This window comes from Oenanthe melanoleuca, chromosome 12 (genome assembly GCF_029582105.1).
Source record: "Oenanthe melanoleuca isolate GR-GAL-2019-014 chromosome 12, OMel1.0, whole genome shotgun sequence".
NCBI classification, from domain to species: domain Eukaryota; kingdom Metazoa; phylum Chordata; class Aves; order Passeriformes; family Muscicapidae; genus Oenanthe; species Oenanthe melanoleuca.
In genome coordinates, this window is record NC_079346.1 from 9,498,534 (window position 1) to 9,520,642 (window position 22,109).

The window sequence follows — 22,109 nt, forward strand, 5'->3', positions numbered from 1 at the left end:
CGGCGCGGCGCTGCCCGGGCGGTGCTGGCGGGACGGCGGGAGCGGAGCGGCGGGGCCCGTGTGCGGCGCGCTGCGGAGGGAGGCACCGGCCGGCTCCGCCATGTCCTACTGCAGGCAGGAAGGTGCGCCCGAGTGTCCTCCCAATGTCACCCCGGCGGGCGGGCTCGCCGTGAGGCGGCCGGGGCTGGGTGCGCTGCGGGGTCGCTCCCCGCAGCCCATGAGGGGAAGGCGCAGCCGGAGCAGAGAGGAGTCGCGGCAGCCGCCCGCGGTCCGTGTATGCCCACGGCAGCGCTGCCTGTCTCCCGCCGCCGACCTTTCTCCTGGGGAGGGCGGGAAGGGCGGCGGGGCCATGAGGCGGCAGCGCGGCCCCGGCCGTGTGGGGCTGGGAGCGGCCGAGGTGCCCGCAGGGACCGTGTGCGGAGCGGCTGAGCCGTGCGGGCAGGGCACTCCCGGCCGGGGTGACTGCAGGGACCGTGTGCGGAGCGGCTGAGCCGTGCGGGCAGGGCACTCCCGGCCGGGGTGACTGCAGGGACCGTGTGCGGAGCGGCTGAGCCGTGCGGGCAGGGCACTCCCGGCCGGGGTGACTGCAGGGACCGTGTGCGGAGCGGCTGAGCCGTGCGGGCAGGGCACTCCCGGCCGGAGGTGACTGCAGGGACCGTGTGCGGAGCGGCTGAGCCGTGCGGGCAGGGCACTCCCGGCCGGAGGTGACTGCAGGGACCGTGTGCGGAGCGGCTGAGCCGTGCGGGCAGGGCACTCCCGGCCGGAGGTGACTGCAGGGACTGTGTGCGGAGCGGCTGAGCCGTGCGGGCAGGGCACTCCCGGACAGAGGAGCCCGCAGGGACCGTGTGCGGAGCGGCTGAGCCGTGCGGGCAGGGCACTCCCGGCCGCCGAGCCACTCCTGCCCGCAGGGCTTACATTTATCCCAGCCTGACTGAGTGGCCAGAGGTGTGGGGTTTTGCCTTTTTGTAGAATGCGAGCTTTTCTATATCCGTAACGTATTGTACATAGTGTTTATGAGACTTGACCACTTCTTAAAGTGAGAGATACATAGATAAATATCTGGATTTATATCTATATCTACATATATAAAAATAAATATCCTTACTCTCTTAAGTAATGCAGAGTAGCTGAATGTAAAGTTTCAAAGTGGAAAAAAAGCACCAATAGTTCTAAATGACATAAGTTACAAACATGGACACAGACTATAAACTGTATTGAGGTAGTCATAACCTATGGACCTGTTTTATGCTTTATGCTGTGTGTTTTTTAATTTTGCAAGATCTGTAAGTTGCCTTATGCAACCCTACAAAATTGCAGTGACGGGGTTAGAGTTCATCTGTTTCTAGCTTTTATATATAAGAAATGACCGAACATTCCACATTGTAAAATTTTCTGGAGTACAATTCAGAGTTGTCAGAGAACTGTTTCCCCTTTTTTAGAAGTGTTTAAAACAGATTTATCTGTTTTTCAGACATGTTTAAATGAATGGTTACTGAGCCAAGTTAAGTTACTGAACTTCTGCTGACTGAGGTCACACTGAGAGGCCAGGAGATTCTAATTTCCAATGTGCCAAGTTACTATAGTGGCCTTTATGAATTTGGAGAATTCTTGGGGAATTTATCATTTTTTCCACTCATGGAATACTTACTTATGTGTTCAGCAGAGTTTCAGCTAGCTGGTCCCTGCTTGTGCATGCCTCAGGGTGTGTGTTACAGCTTTGCAGGGTTGTTAGAAAACTAAAACTACTGAAGTTTCCAGCCACGCCTCCTCCAACCCCACTACGGAGTGTTTTAGTTAAATCAAGAGCAGGAAATTTGCTCTGTTGGATTTCCATCCCTTGTAATGTTCACTGCCTTTCAATGTAGTTAGTTCTATATGGTAACAGCTATTTTGTGTTTTTAATTCAGATGGTTAGTGTAAAATATTATACTAGTCTTTAGTGAAAAGCACTGTTATTAATAAGTTTCTCTTGAACATTTTACTGCTATTTATTATAGTTTTTCTTTCACTCTTTTGATTCTAAACTCTTAATCTGTTTTAGTCCTTGTATTGAAGTAATTTGAGTTTGTTTTGAAACAGCTTTTTAAGTTAGCAGTTCATTGAACTGTACTGTGATCTGCAGCCGTTACAGGACATTGCTATGAAAGTTGGAGCTTTAGAATAGCAGAATTTCAGTGTGTATGTATTCCTCTGAACTGGTAACTGTTCTCATTGAAGGTGATTAAGTACAACAGTTCATTCTCTATTAACATTAGTTCATCACATTGAATATCTCATGACCTTGTGGTGTTCAGCAGTTTTGTAAATGACTCTTTCTGGCTCAGATTTCTCTGAACTTTTGCTTCTTGTCTCCTCCATGGTAGGAAAAGACAGAATAATATTTGCAACCAAGGAGGACCATGAGACACCAAGCAGTGCTGAGCTGGTTGCAGATGACCCAGATGACCCTTACGAAGAGCAAGGTCAGTAGTGAACAGAATGGAAGTAAGGGGTGTTACATCATATATAAATCCATCAGAAAACAAACCTTGTATGAATTAGAAAAACTTCAACATATTTAAAGACTGAGAGCAGCTGGTTATGCAGTAAATACCCAAACTCTTGGCAGGTTTAACTGCCAGATTAGGACATCACTAATAACATGCTTTCTCTTTTTCTACACTGTTAATGATTTTTCTTATTGGCCTCTTCAAATAATCAGTTGATGGTTTTAGTTTTGGTTAGTAGCCAGGGATATTAATGGATGCCATTTCCTTTTATTAATAAAGTTAGAGCCTAATCAAGTGAAAATTATGATTGTTTTTTCTGTTTTAAGTAACAGCTTGCAATTTTCAGAGAAGCTGGAGTGAGTTACATGTCACTGTCATTGATGCCAGTTGCTCACCTGCCTGTGTGCAGCTGAAATTGCCAAATTTGGTGATCTCTGAATATTTGATTTAATATAAATTAGTGCCTGGCTAATCTGTACTATACCGGTAGCAATACAGTCAATATCTTTCAGTGGCACATGATGGGTAAGTTAAAATTATTGAGTTTTCAACAGTAATCATCTTGCCTTGAAAAGATAAAAGTTTTCGTGAAGATTACAGGTCTTGTATGAAGTATGTTTAACCTGCAAATAGAGATTTAAGAGAGCAGAATATTTCTGAGACCAAGACTTAAAATATTCTGGTTGCAGAGGGTGCATTTTAAATAATGGGTGAATGAAATATACTTCCAATCACGATGATTTTGTAAATTTTGCCCTGGGTTAATAATTATCATGAAAATGTGAGTTTAGGTTAATTTTGTTTTCTAATTGCCTCTATGTTTACAGGTCTTTCGGCCTCTTCACGTTGTGTGAAGTGATTTGGTTGGTTTACTTAGCTCAGCTGAGGTTGAAGTAAATTCTTCAGACTCTTTAAAATTTAGTTAGAAAGTGAAAGTTGTGCTTTCTGAAGTGGCTCTGAGACCTTTAGAGGGCAGCATTTAAGCAGTTTAGCAGCTGGAGCTCACAGGGTCTCTTTGTTAGCTGATCCGGTGTGTAGTGTAATTTGAAGTAAAACCTCCTTATGTCATTAAAATTAACTTTTTTCATACAAAGATTTGTGTTGAAATGTTACTGCATTTATCTGCCTATTTTGGCTTCATTACAATTGTGTGTAGTCAGTTATATATCCAAAAGGTTTTGTCACATGTACTGTTAAGTCTGTTGGTGACCTGGTGTGACATACATTTGGGTAATAAACTAGTCAAAATTAAAAGAACCGCTTTATTTTTGTTTAAATGCCATATTAGTTGATTGCTCTTATGTGTATTTTGCTGGACATGGAAAGGCTGTGGTGAGGAGGAGAGGTGATGGGGTTTGTTTTCTAGCAATCCTGCTTTTACAGAATTTTAGGTCACTTTCTATCTCAACAGCAGATCAGAGAAGAAAAAAGCCAGCTTACAGTGACAGTGTGTGTGGGATCCAAAATAAGAAACTATAAACTATGTTTAAGTACTACCAGTAAATTTGGGTGGGGATTTCTCGTATGGTTTTCTTTGTTAGTTTGTTGAATTTTCTTCTTAGTATGTGGTAAATTGCTGCCCTATTTTAAAGTCTGAAAAACCACTTGAGTGACCCAGGGCTCCAGTGCATTAGATAGATCAGAAGAGAGCACATGGACATATCACAGAATGTAGCTGTAGGGAGTGAAGCTTATGAGCAGGAAAGAGATGGATGAAATGGTTTGGAATATGTTGAATTGCTGAAGCTCTGGCTTGCATAGCTTTTATTTAAAAGAAAATTGGAAAGGGTTTTGCTGTACCTAATGTAACATGCAGGCTTTTCTAATTTAGCTTTTACTTGGAATAGAAGACTTGCTTTCCAGTGTTGAAATTCTGTTGTATAATTAACTATAAGGCCTCTTTTCATCTTTTCTGCTGTGGCAAAGAGACCAGTCATACCTGGGAAAGAATAGCTCCATTATATAGACCTACCATAATCTGCATTGTTTTCTAATACACCTGAAACTTCTGTTTGAGGTTTTGTTTTTTTTCTAGGGGCCTTTTTCATACTTGAGATAAACATCTAGTTTGGTATTTGGCAATTTTTGATAGCTCTTATTTTTCACAGACATTAACAGACATTAGTCTTTGAGCAGTCTACTTGAGTCAATAGATTGGTATGGAAAACTTGTGTTCTCTTTCCCAGTTGTATACTGCTCTTATTTCTGTCAATATTTTGTTGTTATATCTGCTGGGAGATTTTGGTAGGCAAAATATTAATGACTCACTTTAAGCTAAAAACCTTGAAAGAAAAAAAGTCATGGGAAATGGAAAGGAAGACAAACTGAAGTAAGTTCAGGTTAGGATTTCATACTGCAGTGAAGATCACAGTTCACTATGCCTTTTGACAGCTGTGGCTGATGGAAACAAATTAAGAATTAATTTGCAGCGGTTTTGAAATAATATTGTTACTGTAAAGCTTCTTTCTAGTCCTATGTGTTGCAGATGGTGGAATTTAAACATGAAAGATTCCTGGTTTTCACTGACATCTTGGCTGCCTTCAGTTAGATAATTATTTTATTTTATAAAGCTTATATGAAGAAGGCAATGATGAGTTTTATGCATGCAAAATGATTTTTATTAGTGTTACAGCTGTGATGGGAAAGTTGGATATAAGTACTTACAGAATTGGACCTCAAACACAGAATGTTGCTGGTCTTTCCCTTCTGTTTTTCCAGACTTGTTCCTGTCATCTTATTTTATAAACAGTTTTAAAGTGGTTTCTACATGAAGCAAAACTCCACATTCTTTTAAGAAAGAACTTGATGAATGATTAGATGTACAGGACTGTTTCTGTGACTGATGATGTCCCTTTCAGTCCTGCTTCCTGTCATCTTACACTGTGAATCCCTGGCAGATAAATTGGGGTGTTATTGGGGTGTTTGTCAGGTAACAGGGAAGAAACTCTTCTCAGAACAACAGTGGTACTTCATACCAGCAAGTCCCAAGACAAGTGTTGAGACTCAAAGGCAGCTGGGTCTGCCTTTGTCCATGACATGAGCAGATTCCATGAGCCACGAGACTTTAGGTTGTGTGATTCCAGCAATCAGTTGCTCACACAAGTCTTGATCTGCACTGATGTAAACAAGGTTTTTTTTCTTCCACGATTGCAGGTTCAAGTATATTATGACTCACTGGATCAGTGAAGTTCAGGCTGCATTTTAAAGAAGTTTTAATTCAATTTTAAATAAAAATAGTAATTCCACCTATTGCAGGCTTGTAATTCAGGAAGAGCAATGGGTAAAATCTGTTTCTGGTTTAATTGTGTTCTAAGCTTGCTGATGGGCTTATTATGTGTGAATTCTGCTGTGATTATGAATGAGGAAGTGCATGCTTTATTCATCTATATTTTTGTTTTGCTTTTCTAAAGCATGGTTTCTGTGTACACAACTTCTGCAACTGATGCTATTTCAGTGGTAAAATAGGTGTAGGTCAGTGATCTTCTGAAACCATAAGAATATATTGTTTATGGGATAACTCACATTAAGATTTGTGTGTTTACAAGGCAGGTCTGGTTCTAAAAGGAGCAATCTATTTCAATAGAATTATTTTACAAGTAATTTTATTGCTTTGGTGTCTTCAGGAACATTACAAATTGTGGTTTTTTTTCTTCTGGAAGTGCTAGACCTTAAAATGACTGGTTGGTGTTAGTTAGGAGGGATATAGGACTGCAAAATCTAGTTTACAAAGCAAATTGTATTTCTTCTATACCATATGATTAACATCTTTCTGCTTTATGTCATCCTTGGCAATGAGGAATCAGACATCAGCCACCCATTTTCTTGTCTCAGAAGTCCTGCTACTCCTCCAGGCAGCTGGAGATGCTGAGATGCACTGGATTAGATGTATGTTATCAGTACAGTGACTATTACAGATACTTTGCAAAACCATCTTGCCAAATAAAGCATGGTCCATGGAATATGAGAGTTAACTGAATCATGCTAAGGACTCTGTTACTTTTTGTGATGAAAAACAGAGTCTGATCAATGCCAAGATTTGACTGACTCAGTGTAATTTTCTGCTGAACTGCATTGGCTGAGGTAGAGCACATCACTGATGAATAACAAATCACAATAAAATATTCCTTTTAATATAGCAATAGATGATTGAGCTGCTTTTGCTGTACCAGTCAAGATTCATGATACTGCAGCCTGATGTCCAAGGAATTGCACCTGGGAGTGAAATGTATGTCTGGAACTTGGACAAAGACAAGAAATAAGTTTATTTATTTAATTCTGTGACAGTACTTTAAGTAATGCCAAGTTGTATCTGTTCTTAAATATAATTTCATGTTTGAATCAGAATTAATTCAACTTTTTTGTCTGCCAGTGGTATTTTCATGCCCCCTTTCTAAAGGAAAGGTACTTACATTTGAGGTTTATGCATATGCTTTTCCAGAAACTCAGCCTGGAGATGAAGTTAGAAAAGTCTGCTAAAGAGGAGGAGAGCAAACTGTTGAAGTGGAGAAGAAACCATCTTGGATCTTAACACAGTAGTTCTCTTGTTCTTTATAGATGAACATACTTGAGTGTGTTCATTTCAGGTAGAGACAGGAAATGTAGATGTGTTTATTACCTTAGAGAAATGCATTGGAGACTCAGGAAGCACATTCACTCTAACAAGTCTGTTATATTGAATTTGTAAAATCAGAGGGAAGGAGTTCTTCAGCTTGCTGTTTGACCTTCATTGTGTAAATCAGTTGCCATCTAGAAGAACATATGCCCTTAAATCTTCACCTTGCCAGTCCATCAGTGAAGCATTTCTGTCAGGAATGTAAGTGTTCCAGAGCAGAGGTTTACAGCTGTTCCAGTTTAGAGTCTGAAGTGATACTTAACTCCTTTCAGTTGTGTTCTAAAGTACAGTTTGGTTTCTGGCAACTGGACAGGCAGGCTTGCTCTCAGGCTTGCTGTTCCTTGTGTTCTGTGACACATGACTTAATCTGTGCATTACAAATATACTGATTTTTGTTTTTGCAGTTCTGGTCTTGTGTTGAAATTTGAAAGGAGAATGTTGTGAATTATTATTTCAGAGTTTATTTCAAACAAGAAGAAAAATGCATCCATTCGATTTGGTTTAAAAGATTTCTAGTCTTAATACTGGATTTAAATTCTTACTGTTTGAATGGCCTGATTTTAATGCTTGCTTGTTCCTGTGACAGAGTCTGGCAGATTGTTTTGCAGTTCCCTTAGAATATTCTCAGTGGTCTGTAGTTCAGGGAGAAGGACTTAATGAAGGACTTAACTCAGAGATGGATACAGAACTAATCTCACTTGTGCTCATTAAAGGATTATACAGATCAGAGGGAGAAACAGACTGGCTGGGAAGGGAAAAGTGTTTATCAGCCTTGAAGCTACAGAACTAAGATGGCATTATAAGTGCTTGAGTTCACACCTGCAGCCCAGCAGCTGTCACTGAGTGAAATCAATGTTTGGAAGGAGCATTAACTTTTCTTCTCTCTTGTTTGTTCAGGATTGATATTGCCCAATGGAGATATCAATTGGAATTGCCCATGTCTGGGTGGAATGGCTAGTGGTCCCTGTGGGGAGCAGTTCAAGTCAGCCTTCTCTTGTTTCCACTATAGCACAGAAGAAATAAAGGGATCAGACTGTGTGGACCAATTCCGTGCCATGCAGGAATGCATGCAAAAATACCCAGATCTTTACCCTCAAGAGGATGACAATGATGAGAAGTCCACCAAAGATTTGGAAGCTGCCTCTATGGAGGCCTCTGCTGCCAAAGAGGAGAAGGAATCCAGCTAATGAAGATGCAAGGAGGCAGTTGTCTCCATTTCTCATTTTCAGAGACACGGACTTCTGCACTGTGTCTGTCTTCTGAGTAGTGAGGAAATGTTTCACCATATTCTGTGCACTGTATCATAATAAATAATTTATTCCTGAAGGAGAAATCTCAGAGCTACAGCCTTGCAAATAAATACTGCAGAAAGAGTGAATGTGTGTATGTACTGTGTAACCTGCTTTTGGACACAGTTAAAACTTTAACACCTGTTCTTTACCCTCAAGTTTTCTTTGGGTTTTGACTTGAATAATGTCTTGAAGTACATAGCTTTCAACTAAAATTCCACTGGCACACCAGGTCTGTCTTCATTTCAGTATGTTCTGATCAGTAGCTGCTTTTTTCAATGTATTCTGTTCTATCAATAGAAATTACATTAAATGATTGTTTTTCCTTTAAGATTTTTTTTTCTGAAGTGATGCTAGACACTGAAAATGGCCTAGATGTAGAATTTCTAAAATAATTTCAAATGGTCTTACTAGATCATGGCTGCATTTTACTACTGGCATCAGATCAGGACTGCCAGGAAAATGTTGAAATGCGCACCATCTTTGATTTCATTTACTTACTGTGATGGCTTTTGCATTTTTGAAAATGGTGTGTTGTGCAACTCATGATTAAGATGAATGAAAAGAATGTTGGTCACTAGCTTTATTTTTGCTCTGAAAATACAGCTTTTGAGTTCCTTTGGTTATTACTTTCTCCTTCAATGTATAGATGGGCACTTGTAAAATACTTTGAGATACAGTAAATTGTTACCTGGTGTAATGATCTCAAAACAGATACTGTGACTTAAGTGCATATTAAAAAGCAAATACTTTTTACCCTCACTGGAAGCTCCTGTGTCTTTGTGGTGTGGTGTTTTGGTTGGTTGGTTTTTTTGTTAACACTGATTGGATTTGAGGACTATTTGGTGCTGTAAGCAGACCTTGAATGACTTCATGGGTTATGAAGATCAGTTTATCCAGCTTGTCAGATTTTTATTCTTGTCTTATTCTTTACTCCCCAGCCCAGGCAGGAAGGCATAAGAAACCTAAAGGAGTTTCAGTAGCTGATCATGAGCCAGCAAATAAACATGAACAGCTATTAAAATATTTGAAAATTACTTAAGAGGTACAAATAATTTAATAGTTCACTATAGTTTAATAGCTGTAGATAAGGGAATACTAAATTGTTTGACTTTCTGAGCAAAAGATAGGCTGAGAGAGGTTTTTTTTTTCAGAATAGATTGTGGCTTTGGCTTCAGTAACTTCATTGCAGGTCAGTTGGTTTTGGTTTTTTTTCTCTCCTTACTTGTTGGTTACCTCACACAAGGTGTAAAAGGCTGTAGTGTCAGTAATGCAGCCCACAAAGTCCAGCAATGTTTAAACACTTGCCTTTGTCTGTGGACAGCACTCTGGAGTGCTCTGCAGCATTAATTCCATACAGCACTATTGTGTCTTGCTTGCATAAGTTAATTTGGTGCCACCCATGTTTCTGAATGTTTGAGGGGAATTTCTGTCAAGTTTTACAGTGTGTTTGAGGTGTTTGTATTTCAGTGCAGCTGTTGGATCCTCAAAAAAAAATTGTAGGCAGTTAAGTGGTTGACAACTACTTTGTTCTGAGGGCAGCAATAGCAGGGACTCTTGGCATAGCTGCTTTTCAAAGAAACAAAGTGACACAGAACTTCTCTGTGTGACTCAGGCATAGGAAGCCAAGTGCCAAGTTAACCTGAGTAAACAGGCACAAAAGCAGCAGAGATAAACTTTGGCACTTAAGCAGTTGGGCCATGAAAATGAAATCTTAGGCAATAGATGAACACTGGGCACCAAATTAAAAAAATAAAAAATCACATACACCCAAGCTTCTGGTTGTTCAAATGGAAATCTAGTGCACTCTCTGTGAGCTGTTTGTGAAGGGTGCTCTGTTCTAACAAGTTGCCTCTTCTTTGTTTTTTGCTGTGCTTTTCTTTCCCACATTGCCTTTGTGCTCTAAAGAATTTGGATCTATCCTCCTCAACTGTTTTTGTACCATCTGTGTACAAAACATAAAATGTGAGAATCTTGGCCTACAAGATCCCTCCCTAGGTAGGGATGTTCACCTAATCCTGACAGAGGGAACTTGGAACATAATCTGACTGTTTGAAGGTTGTGTTTAGGATGGATTTTGACTGTTGTGGCTTGTATCACATATCCTGATGTGGATAAAGATTGACTCTAAAACTTGTCTCTTAGATAATCCTTTAACAAAGCATATATTCCAAAATGTAAAAAAAGTACTGAAAAATAGTTAAAATGAGACAAAATTGCATTTTCAGAATTAGAAGTTATTCAGTAGTTTTTTCTGCTGTTCTCTGCAGTACAGCCTCAGGGCTTTGCAGAGACCTGACTTCAGTTTGTGTGTAGTAACTTTCCTAAAAAGTATGGCCTTACTTCAGGTGCCAAAAGAATCTTTTTTTTTCCTCCTTCCCTGCAAAAGGAATGATGAACAAAATGGTAGCAAGCAGGAGACGTTTATCTTGCAGGCCATTGTAGGGATCATTAGATCTGGGGATCTGGCAGGGCTGTTTTGGAAACAAGATCTATATCCTATGCAGTTCTGACTGAGAGTGTCCTTGTTAACCTGGCAGCAATGTCTCCTGTTTATCTGAGGCACTGATCTGATCACACTCAATGAACCTACTTATTCCTAGGGAAGTAAAAAAAAGGAATTTGTGTGCTTCTAAACCCTTGTTTTACCTCATTAAAATTCTATCAGTGCTAGTGTGGGACATTGTAGAGAAGCTACCAGCAGTTTGTCATTTATTCTTGGTCAGCTCTCTTCACTGGAAATGATTTCATTTTGTTGAACAGGAGTTGTGTGCAGTTGTTTTTCAACTGCTTTTAACCCCTCTGGAGCTGATGTTTTGTTGGTGATGGTGGAACTGAGGGAAGACACACCCAACAGATCAAGAATAGAGGAGTGCAGCAATGATTATAGCATCAATGTTTGTTTTTAAAAATGGCTTATTGTAAATTGATACTGATGATCTGTGAGCAGACAGCTCAGGAAGGCCAAAACAAGGATTTGTGATTCCACTACAGTTCTGGAATTTCCACTTTACATTGGGCAAATTCATCCTTTTTTCCATGCTGGTATTCTTTGTCTTACTGTATCACCTAAGACTCACAGTCACAAGGTCAAAGGGATATTGTATTGTACAAGGGTTCAAAAAACCCAATTTTTTTTGGTACAGGAATTCCATGCCTTCTGTAGTAGCTCTTTTAATTTATTGTGTACGACCTGCTTGCTTGTTCTGACAGATATGCAAAAGGTTTTCCTAGGTCAGTTGTCATCTTGCACTGTTTTATGCTCATTTTCATTTCATATACACTGCACAAGTAAATAATCTTTTTCCTCTCTAAAGTCTCATAGTGATACCAATTTAAACTTTCCCATCATGACTAGCTGTTCTAATGTGATCTGTGCAATCCATTTCTATTTAGATTCTTATTTTCAGGCTACCTGAAAGAACAAAGACTGCACAGGGTAGCTCTGAGTGAGTTGAAACTTTATTCTTCCATTTTTCTTCTCTGTGAACTCAGAGGTGCCTGATCAGCAGAAGTAGTGATACCAATAAAAAATCAAATTGCAGTCAATTTTAGAGAAAGATATGTGTATATATAAAATACTTTTGAGATAACTGAAATGTATGCTGTATTGATTATCTTATTTGCACACCACAGTGTTTCATTTGGTAGTCATTAATCTCTGTTTTATCACAGGCCCCAAGAGAACACACAGTATCAATGTTCTTGTTCCAAGTTGTATTTCTACTAGCAGTAGCTAGTAATGCTAGTAAATGCCTGTGTCAAAAATAACTTTCAGGTACAGAAGAGAACTATGCAGATGATTGTAGAGATGTTTGCTTTGATATGGTGCTGACTATAAACCAACAGGGAATATCCCCATTGTCATTAAATAAGATCCCCTACAGGTAAAATGGCCTCTCTTGAAAGCACATTCCTTAGTTTAATTCTAAACCTACACTTGAATTTCATTTCTTGTGAGAAGCCCTTTGAGATCAGACTGTAAATTCATGTACAGGTCTTTATTGATATTTGAAAAAGAACTAGTTAATCTTTTTGTTGTGAGACAATTTCTGGAGACAGTAAAGAAAGCAGTTGCTGGGCTCCTAATTTCATGAGGTTGACATTTCAAATTCTGCCAAATGCCTTGGTTAAAAAGTGTTTTATTGCATTAATTAAATGGCTTGTTGGAGATGCCACATTGTTGGATACCACTTTAGGTAACAACAAATAAATAATGAATTAAAAGGGGGAAAGCAATGGAGGAAGGCAAATTTTCTGAAAAGGAGGGAGAAAGAAACACTAGAAACACTGTTTATATCCTGTTGGGAAACAAATTGGAGCTTTTTTCCCCTAGAGATCTGCCTGTCATCCCTTTCCAAATGAGCTGAGGATTTTTCTGCTGTTCAGTCAATGTGAAATTCAAATAAAATGGCAGTAAATAGAATGGAAGAAGCTGAATTTTTATGTTCTCAGTAGTAAAGAGAACAAATCGATTGCCTAAGTTGTAGGCTGGGACTTCCATCATTCTGTATTAGTATTAGAGTTTTCTAGATATCTCACTTACCAATCAGACAGTGCTAAATTAAAACATCTCCTCTTCCCTAGGAGCATTAAAAATTAGACATGGACTTGAAATATGGTAGAGTAGCCTGTGTACTTGCTCTTTCTCTGTAATGTCCTGAAAGAATATAGATTGATTCATTGTAATTTCTGCTTAATTGAAGAGAGAGTGCTCCAACAGCTTCATTTGTTTGTGAGTCCTTGAACAGGGGGCACAGGTCTCAAACTACAATTTCCTCAAAATTCTGTGTTAAGGAAGGATTTAAGTAGCTACCTCTTGATTACTGTGGGGTAAAATTGATTTAGAAAGGATGCTTTTGCAGAGCAGAACTAATTTTACCTGGAGTGCAGATGTTACCACTCCTGTACTTTTGCAGAGGGAGAAATAATCCTCAAGCAGTATGGGAAGGAAGCAGAGCTTCAGCATCTTACCCTGAAGTGTGACCAAGAGAAATAAAGCACAGTGAAAGCACTAAGTGCAATCAAAGGCCAGTGGTCTTGAGCACAGTTGGAATAGCCAGAACTACAGCTTATCTCATTTTATACATGCTCCAGCCAATCCATTTACCTCCTATTTCTGCTTTGTGCCTTTTGTAGTGTCACAATTTCACTATTAGGGCAGCTGCTAGTTCCTCACACTTTGGCTTTTTCCTATATATAAGGCTTATTTGTGGTAATTGCTGTGAAACCTCTGTGGTGTTACAGACTAAGTACTGCAGCAAAGAGCTGGATTTGGAACAGAGTTTGAGCCAAGGTGGTTCCTGCAGCAGAGCTCAGCACTAAGCATTGATAGCAGTGCACATCTCTAAAAGGACACTGTCTCAAGGTAAGCCACATGTTTGTTTCTGGTCAGCAGTGGGATAATACTGTCTTCTAGAAAGCAGCCCATTATATTGGCATAATTGCAGTCTGATGGTGAATCAGTTTGAGCTCTGTTATATGCTTATTTAGTATTATGCCACTTGTAAAGCTGAAGGAAATTGCTGCCTTTTAGTGGTCACTTACAAAGAAAATTACACCTCAGTAATGAATGTGTTATGAAAGCAGTTTATGCATATTAATATCAGACTGACCTGAAGTATGGAAATACTAATCCATATCTTTAGTTATGCCTTGTAAAAGGATTCTGACTGGAGTCAGGCTCAAGTGAAGAACTGACTTGTGATCTATATATGATGCACTAGGTAATTTTTTATGATAAGGCTGTGCATTTCTTAAAAAAAATAGTCATGTCCCAAGTTTCCTGTCTAAGCACATGAAAGGAAGGATGGCAAGTCTGCTTTCCTCACTTCAGCTAGGAGCACGTTGAATGGGAATGCATGAACTAACTACACCTTTCACTGCATTGTTACTAAAAGGCAAAGTCCAGCACTGTAATTTCTGAAGCAGAAATTATTTGCATCCAGTTCGAAGAATATCTGTTACTTGTTTTCCCAAATACGCCTTCCAGGGTTTCACCAGGCTGTTCATGTTCACAAGGAGTTTGCCAGTCCTAGAGTCCTCCTGGCCTGCTATAAGATAGTCAGTACCTAGTTCAAAAGAAAGAAAGAAAAAAGAAATAAAAAATTTAGCAAACGGAATAAGAAAGAACAAAACCAGAATTTCTCTTTTTCAGGTGGATCTGGCATACTGCATCTTTGCCAATATCATCCAGCTTATGTATGTGCCATGTTATGTGTATAACCTTGTATGTACTGTCACTGCTGGCTCCTGGGCACACAGATTCCCTGGTGTCAGGACTGTGCTCAGGGGTTACAGCTACAAATTGATTTTGTTCCAGTGAGTTCCACACAGATCTGCTGGGATGTGGCAGCTGCTGCTTGTGCCTTTGCCCCACTCCTGCCTTTCCCCCCTCTTGAGAACTGGGAGCTGGGAAGCAAACATGCTTTTCTGGGGATGAATCAAAGCATGCTGCCCCAGAAAGGCTGATCCCAGCTGATATTCCTAAGCACTGTTTACAGAGGAAGCAAAACCCCTGTGAGTATTTTGTCCTTACCAGGATTGAGAATGGGACATGTACAGCCTCTGTTGGTCCAGGATTCTGGGTAAATGCTTCTGTTGCTCCGAGCAATTTTCACTTTGCCTGATTTCAGGACCTTCTTCACTTTCACAACAACCTCTGCATGGGTCCCTTTGTCATGAGCAGATAGGATTCTTGCTTTTATTACTGCCCGAAAACATATCCAAATAGAAACCAACAATGAATTTATAAATGAATTTTGGTTAATGCTGCTAAAAGGTAAAATTCTAACACCTTGAAAGAAGACACGAAAAAAATCCCAAAGTGCAGTTGGACAGAAAGTACAGTGCTTGTCCACTTCACTGATGGTTTTTTTGAATAAATCTGGGGAAGAAAAACTGGATTTTTCTTTTTAAGTAGTTAACTCATCCTTTCACCATGTTATTTATTAACTTTTTTAATGGACTGATGTCAAGCACTTGGAAATTGTAGGAAGGCAATTTTATGTATACAAAAGAAAAGGTGAAAATCCCCAAGCAGTGGCTGCCGGTCTGATTTCAAGTGCACTGATTCTACACTTTATATTTCTACTCTGAAAACTTTAGTTTTTTGCTATAACACTGGCCTATCAAAAATTCTGTCCTGTGAGAAGGGACTGTCTACAGGAAGGAAGTCAGGAAGTTTCCCATTAGGTGTATCACATGACTAAAATTCCATGATTGCACAACAAACCAGAACTATTTTTGTTTTATGGTCCCACACCTGCTTGCCATGATAAATTTCTGTTCCTTTTAATTTAGTGGGATCCCATAACTTTTTGGCATGACAGGCTCATGTAGATCAGCCCCTCAAGCAGGCTTTGTTGTCTCCTGGCACAAGCACATCAAACCTCTGGATCCCAGAGCTTTCCTTTCTTGCTTCTTTGATTGCATGAACCAGGTGTTCATAAACAACAGTTTTAAATACATTCTTGGTAAATGAGCATGGCTACTGAAACCTGCATAATGACTGCAAAAGCAATGTCATTTCAGATGTGTGGTTTTTTATAATTTTTTTCTTGGTGTGGAGACCAATCATTCCACTGAGTATTATTCTAGCACCTCTTGCTGAGAGAAATGAACTGGGTGGGAAGGAGACACCACAGAACTTTGCAGGAAAAGTGCTTTTAAGTTCTGACCAGAAGTTGGACATGTCACTAGACCAAAAAGGCAGAAGAAATCCTACCTCTCAGGATTAACCAATCCTGTCATTTTCCATAGCTATCAGCTAACAATATGCACAGTGGGAACATTGTGAAATGATCATAGCTTGGGCATGTTACCCACTTACCATAAGCATATTTCATTTGGCAGAAGTCACTGACGCTTCCGAGCACCTTTTCTTTGCACACACACTTTTCTAGCAGGGAAACCCCAGAGCACAAAAGGTTGGAGAAGAGCCAGGGCATGGGAGAGAAAAGAAGAGCAAACAATCATCAGTTATGAAGTTAGATATCTACAGTTCCTATAATCTATATGGACCTTAAGAGTGAGCTCAGTTATTTGCAAATGTGTTTCTTGTTATATAATAAAATAATTACTCTGAAATCTGATCAGCACTGTCAAGCAAAATGCAGCCCACATGAGGTCTATTCTACAGTTAATAAACTGATCCTAATGAAGAGATTTGTAAGAATCAGATCCAGCTGTAAATCATGTAAGTAATGAGACCTTTGTTTGATCCCATAACCTAAGAAATGCTGATCCTTCCTGGTATTAAGGCAATATTCACCTTAGAAAAGTCAAGCTATTCAGTAAGTGGCACTGTTACCTCTGCCAAGCCACCAGTGGTGCTAAATGCTGATTTTTACAGGGCAGGCAAAACTGAGAACTATTTAAATACTACAGACAAGCTGGAGATGAGTGGGGCAGACCCATTCAGGGTTGAAAGAGCTGGCAGCTAAGTGTTCCCAAGCTCTGGGCTGTACCTGGGTGCCTCAGTGCAGAAAATCCCTGCTCGTGGTCGTTCCATTTCCACTCCTCTTCGCTCTCGTTGGTTGGTGTTTGGAGGAGGTCAGGGATCCGTCCCCCGATGGGGATGTTAAAGAAGGGCTCACTGTCATAGCTGGGGGACACAGAAACCACACCCTGTGTTAGGGCACCACAGGGCTGGGAAACAAACAAACAAACAGCAGGCTTTGCCTGCACCCACACTGATGAGCTTGCTTTCTTCAGATTGGGAGGGCAGATATGAGCAGGACTTCATGCCAGATAGAGAGATCACAAACTCTAGGCTTTTATTTAGGCCTCCCACTGCTGACTTAGCATTTTTTAAAGTGCCTATAAGTTGGACCTTTTTTGCTTACGTTTGTTTGTTTTTAGGGAATTATGTAATGTAGTGACCACTTGTTGATGTCACTGGGACCTGAGGACAGCTGCAGGACCTGTAGAACTGCAGTTGCTCAGCAAATCACAGGATTTCTGTGCTGATTAATACATGTTTGGGGTACAGATGCCTGGCCCTCTAGAAACAAGAGGGAGCCTATCATTCATTTTACCCTGGGCACAGATGAGAGGCAGGCTCTCCAGACTCTTCCATCTATTGCCAAAGCAAAGATATGTTTAAAGACCCTACACATATTTCCATAGTTGTGGAAATGCCTATTATTACTGCAAAGATTCATCTGTTCAAGACTGCCTTGGATAATGCAGTGGAGTTAAAGGTGTAGATGTAACCTAAGAAACCTTTCATGATTTGCATCACCTTGAGCAGGGTCCCTTTACCTGTTGAGGCAGGTCCCAGTGCGCTGGTCGCAGTCTCTGGCGCAGTCACAGGGCTGGCAGCCGTGCTCCCCAAAGCCCCAGTAGCCCACCAGGCACCTGTCACACCTGGGACCTGCCACTCCTGGCTTGCAGTAGCAGAATCCTGTCCGGGGGTGGCACCTCCAGCTGCTGCTGAACGTGGCATTGGCTGAACCCATGGGCTGGCAGGCACAGGCTGCGGACACACAGCAAGAGGCAATTCAAATTATGTGCCGTGGGGTCGGCTGGTAAAGTGACATTTTTGCAAGGCTGATAAACTTGTATCCTCTTCCTCATGCAATAAATATTGCATTTCACCCTACATTTGCAATTCTTTCTTTTTAATTTGTTAGACAAAGAAAAACAGGTACAACTGTGAGCATTTGTGCATGAAAGTCAGTCCTTCCCTACTGCACAAAGCGTGACCACACAGGGTTTTGAACTGATACCAGGAAGTCTCCTCTGTGTGTTTATTTTTAAAGGAGCTTGAAGGTGATTCACTTTAAAAGTGTTTTGCAGAAAGTTTCACTAGCAAGGACGAGGTAAAGATTTATGGCTGTTGCCTACATTGCCTTTCCTGTAAACACAGAGATCACAAAACTACTGTTTCCTCTGGGGTATATGTGGCTTATACAGGTGGTTCACATGACCTGAAACATATTTTCAATTCCTGCCTCCAAAGAGTGCACAAATTTCCTTCAGTTCCTTTCTAAAGTGCTAAACATCACACCATGCAGTACTGTATGTGTTTAAAGAAGCTGATGAATTTTTTTTACAAATGCATGAGCAGATTTTTTCAAAGAAGGCAAGCAGAATGAGAGAAGACCTCTAAATTTATTCAATGTATTTTACATGTAGCTGAAGATGAGCAAATGGGAGGAAAAGCCTCCAAATCTTTCAAATGCAGTTGCCAGTTTGACACCAGCCTAGCAACTCAAGGCAATTTGGCAGGAGAACAGATAGTTACAGCTCCTGTGGGCATCTCTTCCTGCACAGACAATAAATTGTCATAATCCCACACCACTGGTACATTCCTGATGTGACAGCATCAGGGAGGCACACACAGAGAGGTGCAAGCCAGCACAGTTGACTCCCCTCCATCAGGGCAGAGCCTGGCTGGGATGGTCAAGCCTCAGGCCAACTGCTCTGCAGAGGTAAAACAAGCAGTAAACAAACCCACTGAGCTCTGGTGTTCTGACAAGTTTGATCAAAATGAGAACTGAGCTAAACTCCAGGCCTTCATATTCAACTCTCTTTTCTATTTAAGAAAGCAGCATGCCCTGACTTACTTGTAGCAGACTGAAATGGTAATACATCACTAATTCATCTGGAAGAGGGCAGAAATAAAATTCTCGTGGCTAAAGCCTGCTTTTACAGAGATTTTCAGTTAAATGTTGGACACCCAAGGTGTTTAGATAGCTTGGATCAGAGGCCAGCCTTTCTGGATGCTTATTTGAACCAAACATGATCTCCAAAGCTTTTGAAGTTTGCCCATCATTGTTTCTGATCAAACTACTTTTCTTCATGAGCTCACAGATAAGAGACCAAAAGAGCACTCTGATCCCATGCATCACTTTCCAAGGGGAAAGGGGCAAATACATGACCAAAGAGAGTTTAAAATGTAGCAGGGACAGATTCTCTTTCATCTGAATCCTCATATTTGAAACTCAGAAAAAGAAAATGCCTTTTAAAAATAGTACGAGAAAAAGGGCAAACAATTTTGTTTAAAGGGCATTTCTCTGATGATCCACTTACCATATAGTTATTTTTTTTCCCCATGGCCTGTGTTCTTTATGCCAATAATTTTAATAATATTATTATACTGCTGTGCATGGATCTGGGCCCGCTGTGCTCAGGGGACACTAGCACAACAGCCTAGGGACAGAAAAGCCACGTGCTGTCACGGGCAATGTGCTCAGCACAATGGGCAGGCTGGTGGAGGGCAGCAGCCTCTCCTGCCTGCCACAAAGCAGCCCCAACTCTGGGAGCAAACCCAGGGCTGGTGCTGTCAGCTCTGCAGAGCAGGTGGAACACTGAAGTGCTCATTAGCCCTGACAGGTTCCAAGGCAAGGTCTGATTTTTTTTTTCTGCTAAACTTGATTTCACCCCCCACCCCATTTTTGCAGGGCTGACTACATCACCCTGAAAAAGAGTCTCTTAGTTTGTCAGTCACTGAAAGCAATGGATATCATGGATTTGGAGATAAGGAGGGAAAACACCCTTCCTTTTCTGCAGACAGGTTTGAGACACAAGGAGTAAGGGCTTGCCAGCATCAGGCTTATTTGAATCCAGGTTCATTTCCACAGTAACATTACTATATGTAGGATCTACCTGTGGAGTTTTCACTTAAAATATCTTAGATTTCTACAGCCTCTGGGTCTGTCTTTATCCCTCAAATTTCTAGTTTCTGGGTTTCATCAGAGTCACTTAACAGATGGGTAACTCAGATCATTAGGCTACCTATCCCCAGCTGAGACTGGAACCTGATTCAGGAAGATGAGAACTTCTCCTACCCTAAGGGAAAATATTACATCACAGTGATTGACAGCACTGGTGAAGCTGATGAGGAAGCAGAAAACAAAATTGCCTTTTATTTTTAATTTTGAGGTTACAGTTCAGTAAAAGTAATGTTCCCAGATGAACTGTGGGACATATTCTCCAGTTAGAAACTGGGACAGCTTCTGGTGCATCAGAAAGCAAGCTGAATACATGTACAACACTTTCAGATGAGTTATACAAGTGGCTTGCAAACTCTTTACTCAGTCTGTGTTTATTTAGCATTTCAGCTTGGGTGGGTACATTGTCTGGCTTCCAGGGTATTACAGCCAAAATCCCAGTTGTGCATCTAAGGTAACTCCTAAAATAAGAGCCCACATGTCACATGCTGAAGGGGCAGCTGTGGATGACTGAGTTTTTATCTGTTTAACAGTACCATGGATTTGCAAATAAACCTCACTATTAAAGAAACATAAAAGCAAGTTTCCAAAATCTCACCCTTTAACATTTTCCAATATTTGACAATCCCCTTCCCACTGATTTTTGCTTCTTTTCTCTTGGCAAACCCTCATTTTCTCTCCATCCATCTCCCTAACAAAACAGCAGCTGATGTGACAATGGCCTTGTTTGTCAAAGGCATCATCAATTATGTTAGGGACGGTGTGCAGACAATCCTGGCTCAGAGCTGGCCAGTTTATTTTGGTTCTCCCCTTGACAGTAGTGTAGTGAAAAACATCATTTTACTTTAGAGTTGCCTATTGGCCCAAGACTATCACAAAGCATCCTCTTGCCTTTTAGTCTAAGTTTTTGTCAGACACTACTGTAAAAGGGAGGAGACAAAAAATAATGAAAAATGAATAATTCATACTGCAATCCCCACTCAAGTCTGTAATAAATCTGTCTGCCCTCAGCACAGCTGTCTTCCCCATGGAATTAGACACAGATGTAAAATATAATATTGGTTGTAACAATACAGTGCCAACTTACAGGAAAATACCAAGTGCTCCAATTAAGTCAATGGCCTTTGAGGTATCTTGTCTTAAACTTTTGTCTAATAATACTGCATAAGAGAGAGCTGTGAGCAGACTGGCTATTTGATTAAAAAAAACCAAAAAACAGGCAAAATGAAACATCAAATAGTGTTTTTTGTCTGAAATATATACATTTGCATCTTGGGAGTATAAGATCAAACCAGTGTGATTTTTAAAGCATGTCAGGTGTGGGGATTGACTCTGCCAATGATGTTTCCCAAATGAAGGAAATAAAATATACAGCTCTGTGTGTGGTCAGGGCTGATTAAGACAGACTTTGAAACAAGATGCGATGGAGCCTTTGTGATATTAGAATTAAAAGTTCACTCCCTCTGCTCAGAAGCAAAAGGATGAGAAGCAGAGCTTTTCAGACCATGTGTGTGTGCATGTGCATCTGGGCACATTTTAATTTTCAAGCCTCGTTCTTTGAGTAAAAAAGCTTGTTTTCCTGGAGACCTTTTTTAATGGGTCTACATGCCTGCATTATTTTTAAGCTAAGCAAAGGGTAAGTACAAAAGATGGTGCCATTTCAGAAGGATCCCTTAAGCCTTGGAATAAGCCACAGGAAAGAGCCAAGGATACAGCAGCTTTTCCAACCATTGGTTAGGAAACAATTAGGCTTTTGAGTCAAAGCTCCCATACAAGTCTATATACAAACTGCTTAATCCTGTGTTGTCACTCCCAATAACAGGCAGGTGTGTGCCTTGCTCTGGGACTCTTTTCATGCCTTTTTTTTCTTTTTAATATAGATCTAAGCAGTGTCAAAACAAGGCTCTGCCCATGACCCAGCTCTCATTCATCCCAGCTGGTGGAAACAGGAGAAGCAAAGGGATCAGAGGCAGGCTACCTCTGCAGACAAAAAGGAATAGCAGATCCACACTTCCATATCAAATTTCAGCAGATTCATTTT

General features: G+C 40.6%; 2 protein-coding genes across 4 annotated transcripts in view; one reads left to right on the forward strand and one right to left on the reverse strand.

The window, feature by feature from the left end:
* Positions 1 to 40: 40 nt before the first annotated feature.
* On the forward strand, positions 41 to 9,152 carry CHCHD4 (coiled-coil-helix-coiled-coil-helix domain containing 4). Its single transcript, XM_056501640.1, has 3 exons — positions 41 to 122; positions 2,364 to 2,462; positions 7,999 to 9,152. Exons 1-3 carry the CDS (start codon positions 101 to 103, stop codon positions 8,286 to 8,288), a joined length of 411 nt encoding a protein of 136 aa, XP_056357615.1. The 5' UTR covers positions 41 to 100; the 3' UTR covers positions 8,289 to 9,152.
* A 2,682-nt stretch (positions 9,153 to 11,834) lies between these two features.
* The window catches only part of LOC130258349 (netrin-4-like), a 45,304-nt gene continuing 35,029 nt past the window's right edge, over positions 11,835 to 22,109 (reverse strand). For all 3 annotated transcript variants that reach the window (XM_056501636.1, XM_056501637.1, XM_056501635.1), the window contains 5 exons: positions 17,655 to 17,868; positions 16,859 to 16,995; positions 16,222 to 16,290; positions 14,929 to 15,099; positions 11,835 to 14,461 (listed from right to left, as the gene is read on the reverse strand). In XM_056501636.1, coding sequence (XP_056357611.1) covers positions 14,325 to 14,461; positions 14,929 to 15,099; positions 16,222 to 16,290; positions 16,859 to 16,995; positions 17,655 to 17,868 — 728 coding nt within the window. In that variant the 3' untranslated portion in view covers positions 11,835 to 14,324. The remainder of the gene's footprint in view (positions 14,462 to 14,928; positions 15,100 to 16,221; positions 16,291 to 16,858; positions 16,996 to 17,654; positions 17,869 to 22,109) is intronic.